This window comes from Cebus imitator, unplaced genomic scaffold, assembly GCF_001604975.1.
Source record: "Cebus imitator isolate Cc_AM_T3 unplaced genomic scaffold, Cebus_imitator-1.0 Scaffold82, whole genome shotgun sequence".
NCBI classification, from domain to species: domain Eukaryota; kingdom Metazoa; phylum Chordata; class Mammalia; order Primates; family Cebidae; genus Cebus; species Cebus imitator.
This window is the reverse complement of record NW_016107397.1, coordinates 4,754,288-4,761,683: the sequence shown is the minus strand read 5'-3', so window position 1 is coordinate 4,761,683 and position 7,396 is coordinate 4,754,288. Positions and strand designations below refer to the sequence as shown.

The following is a 7,396-nucleotide window of genomic DNA, read 5'->3' as shown; positions in this document are numbered from 1 at the left end:
AGAGCTTGGAGTCAGCCTTGAAGGACCTGAAGATCAAATGATCTGTGTGGAATGTCTTCATCCCAGCTGTTGGGGAAGCAGGGCAAGGGGTCAGGGAGGCTACTGGTTGCTTTGCTGAACGTTTTTGGGGTACTGGTATGAGTTCCCACAGGGGTTCCTCCCTCAAAAAGGGAGGGGACAGATGGGGAGCTTTTCTTACCTATTCAAGGAATATGTGCCTTTTTCTTAAAGAAATGCTTTCATTTATTGGAAAAAAAAAATTCCCCCAAAGCACTATGCTGGTCATGAACTGCTTCAAAATGTGGAGGTAATAAAATGCAACTGTGTCAAAAAACAAAAAAGCAATTGTGGACCTCATTGACTACCCTGTCTCAGAGCCACTGGGGCATCAGGGACCTTGCCACAGCCACCACCTTATTGCGCCTTCCTCCATCTCATTTTCACGGCTGTACACTTGAACCTGGGCAGTAGCTACAAGATTTCCAGGGCAGAGGAGGTGGCTTTGGTAATACCCTTGAGGTGATTCCTGCTCCTTGGAGGTCTGCATTGGAGGTTTTCTTAAGCAGGCCAAGGGCTTGGAGGTCAGGGTGAGGGATACTGGCAGCTGTGACATCCCCCCAGGGCTCCTAGTGCTATCGACTCCAGAGTCAAGCTCACAAGTATGTTGGGGGTTGCCGGGAGAGGCTCTATACTAAATTATTTTGGCTCTGAGACAGGGTAGTCATAAGGTACGTGTCTTGTGACACATTCTGGAAGGAGGAGGTCTGTGGGAATGGCTGGCCTGAGGCCGTGTTTAGTGAAGTTCCCTCTGTGTGCCTAAGACAGTCCTCCTCTTGTTCTACCTTAGGGTGGGGGGCTGCCCAAAATCAGGAGGAGTAGCCCTACTCCTGCCTGGCACCCAGTTACATCAATAGAGCCCCTGGCCTCTCAGGACCATGCACAAAAAATACTGCTGTTCACAGGGTACAGGGGCAGACAGGTGCCATGGGGTCACCTTTCACTGGTCTGAACACAGGCAGGCCACTCCTAAACCTCAAGTTACCCCACTATCAGTCCCTGTCACAGAGGACTGAGGGAAGTGCAGCCAGTGCTGGGTACCAGCTCCTGGGTGGCTTCCTCTGGTACAGAACTCCTGAGGCTGTTACCCCAAGGGGACACCTGCAGGCCAGGCCGGGATCCTGGTGCTGTTTCAGCCTGCTGTGGCCTGCAAGGGTCTCTGGCTGCTGAGGCCCAAGATCCTGACTTGGCTAAAGGAGGGCGGGGGCAGGCTGTGGCATCTAAGGTCTCTCCCAGCCCTGATCCTGGGGTCCAGTCCCCACACCATGCTCAGTGCTGCCTGACAGATGTCATGCCTCAGGTAGGTACATCTCCTGAACCTTGCCAGGTGCATGTACCGTAGCATGGCACCATACCCTGCCAGGTAAAAATGGCTTGGGCACAGGAGCCAAAGGATGGATTACAAAACAAAGATTACGATAATGTCAAGTTTAATCTGCCAAATATACAAGTTGAATTTGTGGAGCGTGTTTTGCCTGGGTGCTGCACAGTAAACAGAGGTTTCTTGAAATGATCAATGGGTAGGGTTAAAAATGGGCATGGGCACTGGCCCTGGCCAGGTGGGTAGGAACCGGGTGGGAAGGGCAGACAGGACAGACAAGCCATTACCCTTAAGGACCCAGGGGCACAGGCTCCCAGATGACAGCCCCTCTTTGAACGAGCACCCAGGCAACACAGTCCGGGGCTGGTTGTAGCAAACCCATCAGCAGCTGCCTCCTGGCACGACCACCCCCTTCCATGCTATCTACTAGACAAAGGAAAGCTCTTCATACCCCATCTCCCAGGCACCCCCCAGCAAGGGCTCTGAATTCTAAAAACAGCGAAAACATTCAAATGGTTACATACGAAATGCTGTCCTGCATCTTTCTGTCTCAAAGATAGCAGCTTGCCCCTCCCCCAGCCCCCCCCCATCTCCCCAAACAATTGCTTTGCCAAGATGAAGAGGAGGCCCCAGGCCGTGGGGGACTCCTGGCCGTGAGGGGCTGTTGCAGCGGCGCCAGGGCACAGGGTAGGTGAGACACAGCAGAGGTCCTGGCAGCGTGGCCCAGGTCCCTGGCATCTCGCATTTACTTATTCAGGGAGAGTGACTGCATTCTTTTTCCTGACAATGTGGCATCATCTTTTGCTGAGGGGTGGGAGGAGAAGGGCAGGGGTTAGAACAAAGCAACCCCCACTCCCAACACATGCGCCAGAACCCTAGACCTTTAGGTCTGAAAGACAACAGAAAACATTCTGAGCAACAAAGAAGAGACCCAGGAAGGGCCGAGGTGCAGGAGACGATCTTTGCTGCAGCTATGGCCCTGGGCCCCAGACATTGCCGACATGTTTCAGTGGTCAGGAGCACCTTATGCAACGCTGTCCCTCGACAAAGCCCCACCAACACAAACTCTAGGGGGCAAATAGAAAATTCTCACCCCACCTCCCAGAACCCTGTAATTCTTTTTTTTGAGACGGAGTCTTGCACTGTCGCTTGGGCTGGAGTGCAGTGGTGTGATCTTGGCAGCGCGATCTCAGCTCACTGCAACCTCCACCTCCAGGTTCAAATGATTCTCCTGCCTCAGCCTCCCAAGTAGCTGGGATTACAGGCTACTGTAATGAGGACCACAATGAGAAACAGGAACTCGCTACCACGCCCAGCTAATTTTTTTATTTTTAGTAGAGACGGGATTTCACCACGTTGGCCAAGCTGGTCTCAAATTCCTGACCTTGTGATTCGCCCGCCTTGGCCTCCCAAAGTGCTGGGATTATGGGTGTGAGCTACCAAGCCTGGCCTAGAACCCTGTAATTCTAACCTCCATCCATGGGTTCTGAAGTCTAAAATCTAAACATTCTGGCCAGGCATGATAGCTCACACCTGTAATCCCAGCACTTTGGGAGGCTGAGACAGGTGGATCACCTGAGGTCGAGAGTTGGAGACGTGCCTGACCAACATGGGGAAACCCCATCTCTACTAAAAATACAAAATTAGCCAGCAATGGTGGTACACACCTGTAGTCCCAGATACTGGGGAGACTGAGGCAGGAGACTTGCTTGAACCCGGGAGGCAGAGGTTGCAGTGAATCAAGATCATGCCACTGCACTCCAGCCTGGGCATTAAGAGCGAGACTCCCATCTAAAAAAAAAAATTCTAAACATTCCAACAGTTAGATGTGAAGTCCTTTCCTGCTGGGGGTTTGTGAAGCAGGGTTGAATGGGAAGTTGGGATCACTGGATTTCTGGTGCAGGTGACAATGTCCTTGAGCAATTGCTTTCCCCTTTCCAGGCCCGCTTCTTCATGGTCTGGGGAGGCAGGACAGATGGGCATGTTGGGGTTCTCACAGACCCCTGGGAGATGGAAGGTTGTAAGTCAAATGCTCCTATAAACTGCACCAACTCCCACAGCCACCCTGGCCTAGAGGAACCTCTACCACCTCTGGCCTGCCTGGAGGGAGGGCACAGGAAGAGGGATGCCTGGGCTGGATGTCATGCCGGTCTGCACTGCTGTGTATCCAGCTTGTTCTCCCAAGCCCTGCAGATGGAGAGCGGTGACCTCAGGCAGCTCTCCCGGGTTCCCAAGGCACCAGAGACTTTGGTGGGACCTGTGAGTCTCAGGCAAGGTCTGTACTAGGGGCATAGTTTCCTGTGACCTCCCGCTGTTGGCAGTAGTAACTATCTACTGTGGATGGTGCTCTGCTGATATTTCAACCCACATCTTACTCCATGATGCTGCTGGACTCTCCCGGTCCCCTGAGAAGTGGCAGGCACACAGAGGGTGGGCCTCTCCTGAATGACCTCCTAGGCAGCAGTCACTCCTCACCTCATAATCACCTCGAGGACAGGGACACAAGTTCAGGGCTTGGTGGCTGGCCCAGGACCAGAGTTGGGGAATGTCCCTGCATGCGCAGCCCTGGTTCTTACCTTTCCTTTCCTCCTCCTTCTTCCTGGCAGCTTCCTCCCGCTGTTTCCGGATGATGGCCAGCCGGGCCAGGTCCGCCTTGGCTTGCTCTGTCTTCCCGGCCAAGTGCATTTTCATGTAACGCTCTTTTGCCTTCTGTTTCTCAATCTCTTCTCTGTGTGGATAAAATGGTGTCACAGGGATGTCTTTCCCACTTTTTGCCAAAATGGACAGGAAACAGAATAAAGGCCAAGAATTCGGCCTAGGGCCAAGGTGGAAGGGGTGCTCTGGCTGTGAGTCCTTCGCTCCGTGAACCCCCTGCTTGATAGCTGTTCACTCAGAAAGTGAGCAGGAGGAAGAGGCCCTGGGAGGAAACATCTGTGACTTCCAGAAAGCCTCAGCGGGAGAGGGGATAATGTCCAGCTACAGCAGGGAGGGGAGGATGCCTGAGAGATTCATAATAAGGCTCTGGTGGCCACAGAAAAAAGGGGGAGTGTGTTCCAGAGAAGATGACCAGGAGGATTAAAGCACTGGGGCCCATATCCTACAAGGAATGAAGGGCCGGACACAGTGGCTCAGGCCTGTAATACCAGCACTCTGGGAGGCCGAAACAGGAGGATCACTTGAGGCTAGAAGTTTGAGACCTGCCTGGGCAATATAGCAAGACTCTATCTGTACAAAAGAGAAAATTTTAAAATTTGTTGGGTGTGGTGGCACATATCTGTAGTCCCAGCTACTTGGGAGGTTGAGGCACGAGGATTGCTTAAGCCCAGGATTTCAAGGCTGCAGTGAGCTCTGACTGTACCACTGTACTCCAGCTTGGGTGACAGTGAAATCCTATCTCTAAAAAATACAAATAAGAAAAGGAATGAAGAAGTGGAGGAAGCAGCCACAGGGCATAGGATGAGGACCACAGTGAGAAACACACTCCCAGTCTCAGGTCAACACCACACGGCCCATTCTTATAGCAGCTCAGATGTGCATGGTGCTGTCCCACAAGGGGGCAGCACCTATCAGTAGGGGTGTGGGAATAATCACTGGGCTTCCATGGGACAGAGGTGTCAGTAATGAACCCCCTAGCTAACAGTCAGTGGTGAGGGTCAACAAGACATTCGCTACAGAGATTGAGGAGATAACACCTGGTGACCTGCAGATCCCAGCCCAAAAGCTCTGCAGGGCCCTTCAGTTTAAGCAAAGTGCCAGGCAGGGCACCTCTGCAACCCCAAAGGGCAGAGGGAGCAACAGGAGCCCTTTTACTGGAAACCCAGAAAGGGCACAGCCTTATTGAAGACTGCACAGCTGCCAAGTGGCAGAATACCCAGGTTGCTGGGTTTCTGAAGTTAATGCAGAGAGGAAACTACTGAAGGGGAACAGAAGGGTCCTTAGCAGCTGCAGTTACACCCAAGCTCACGGCCATCCCATTGAGGGTTTCATAGACACACCCCTCAGCCATCATCCTAAATGTCCAGTCAGGAGAGAAAGCAGCAGGCTTCCACCTCTTGTAAGGCAAAAGTCAGGGCACCATTCAAGGACTGATTCTGTGCCAGGCACTTCAGTATTTGATCTTGATCCTTATACAACTCTTGAGGAAGGTATTTGCAGCTTCATTTTCACACGGGACTTGTAGAGACCCAGGGCAGCCGGCTGAGCCAGGGATAACTTCCCTGTGCTGGGCTGGACTGCCTCTGGCCAGCACAGGCTCATAGTCCCCCCTTCCAGTCCCCATGGCCACGACACTACAAATGGATGCAGGTCAGGAATAGTCAGATCAGTGGGGTAAGGGAGGTCTCCTCAGGGAGTGGTGCTCTGGAGAGGACAATGAAGGGCAACCCTCTGTATCCTGGGCCGTTACCTCAAGTGCAAGGCTCAGGTCTGAGCCTGTGGTCCTAAACCCTGGTATCCTGTATCAATTGGTGAAAACAAATTCTGTGTGGATTTTTAAAGGCTACTGGAGGGCCTTTGGGGAATGAGACAGAAATCAACATAGCCACAGCCCCCAGCCAACTGGGGACCTCCGCATCCTACAGGCCAACTGCTAGCCTGTGTTCCCCGGGTCACCAGGCTCAGCCAGTGATGTTACCGTTCTCTCCTCGAAAGCTCCTTTGGCCCGTCCAGATCCAGTTGTGTGACCTTTTTGGTTGTCTGTGCCACCCGGTTGGGGTTCTCGATGTCAATGAGCCCTTCAACACCTTTGCGCTTTTGCTAGAACAGGGCGAGAAGCTGGTCATTGGAATTCAGGTCCTGTGGAGCCCCTGAGGGCCACTCCCACCATCTCTCAACAGCCCATCTGGATGGGGACAAACTCCCGCTCCACCCCTAGCCCACACAGTGCTCAGCCCAAGTCTCAGAGTGGGGACAGCTCTCCGGAGCATCTGCACCAGCCTGGTAAGAGCCCACAGAATGGTTGCTCAGGGTCCAATAACTTGCCCAAGGTCAACCAGAAAGTAGGTGGTAGATGAGAGGTGCACCCTATACCAGCTCGCAAGCACTCACACAGCACTACTCCCCGCCTTCAAGCCCAGCTTCCAAAAGCAGTTTTCCGTGGAATCCCATGCCTGATTCTTCCTGCAAGAAGTGCTGAGCTGGAATCCTCATGCAGGATGGGCCAAGTACATGTTGTGTCACGACCAATTCCAATTCCTACCCACCTAAGCTGATGGACTGGACGTGTAACTCAAGAATGAGCCACTGAATCAGACTCTACAGGTTTGGGGAACTGGCCTAAGAACCTGGAACCTGCACCTTCCACCTCCCCTGGGGAAGTTCCAGAAGCAACGAGTGTGTTCTCAATGCAGCAGGTTTGGTCAAAGTTTCAGACCCTGTCAATTCCATCAATTCTCCTTAAGGGAGTAGGGAGACAGCTCCACTCCACAGAGCTCCCTTCAAACACCTACACCCAAACCAGCTGCAGTTACTCTTCCATTCGGACGCCTGGCACGGCAAACTTAACACATCTAAGAACTCGAGATTCACCCTTACCTAACTGGACCCTCGCTGTAATCCTAAGCATATCCTTGATTCCTCCTTCCTTCAGCAACCCCCAAATATGGCTTAAATCTGTCCACTCTTCTCCACTGCCATTGTCACCACCCTAGGGCAAACCACAATTTCTGACCTGAACACTACTCTTATTCTAAACACCCTATCATTCACTCTCCACAGAGAAGCCAAAATAACCTTTTAAAAGCATATCTGGGCCAGCTGCAGTGGCTCACGCCTGTAATCCCAGCACTTTGGACGGCTGAGGCGGGTGGATCATGAGGTCAAGAGATTGAGACCCTTCTGGTCAATAGGGTGAAATCCGTCTCTACTACAAAAATACAAAAATTAGCTGGGCATGGTGGCGTGTGCCTGTAGTCCCAGCTACTTGGGAGGCTGAGGCAGGAGAATTGCTTGAACCTGGGAGGCAAAAGTTACAGTAAGCCGAGACTGCACCACTGCACTCCAGCCTGGAGCCTGGTGACA

The 7,396-nt window shown here is 52.6% G+C and overlaps 2 protein-coding genes across 2 annotated transcripts in view; one reads left to right on the top strand and one right to left on the bottom strand.

Annotated features, from left to right (window-relative positions):
• The window catches only part of ARPC1B (actin related protein 2/3 complex subunit 1B), a 24,094-nt gene extending 23,215 nt beyond the window's left edge, over window positions 1–879 (top strand). Inside the window, 1 exon segment of the mRNA XM_017533383.1 lies at window positions 848–879. Coding sequence (XP_017388872.1) covers window positions 848–879 — 32 coding nt within the window.
• A 591-nt stretch (window positions 880–1,470) lies between these two features.
• Window positions 1,471–7,396, bottom strand: part of PDAP1 (PDGFA associated protein 1) — a 14,002-nt gene continuing 8,076 nt past the window's right edge. Inside the window, exons 4-6 of the mRNA XM_017533690.1 lie at window positions 6,012–6,133; window positions 3,955–4,106; window positions 1,471–2,182 (exon numbers count right to left, since the gene is read on the bottom strand). Coding sequence (XP_017389179.1) covers window positions 2,124–2,182; window positions 3,955–4,106; window positions 6,012–6,133 — 333 coding nt within the window. The 3' untranslated portion in view covers window positions 1,471–2,123. The remainder of the gene's footprint in view (window positions 2,183–3,954; window positions 4,107–6,011; window positions 6,134–7,396) is intronic.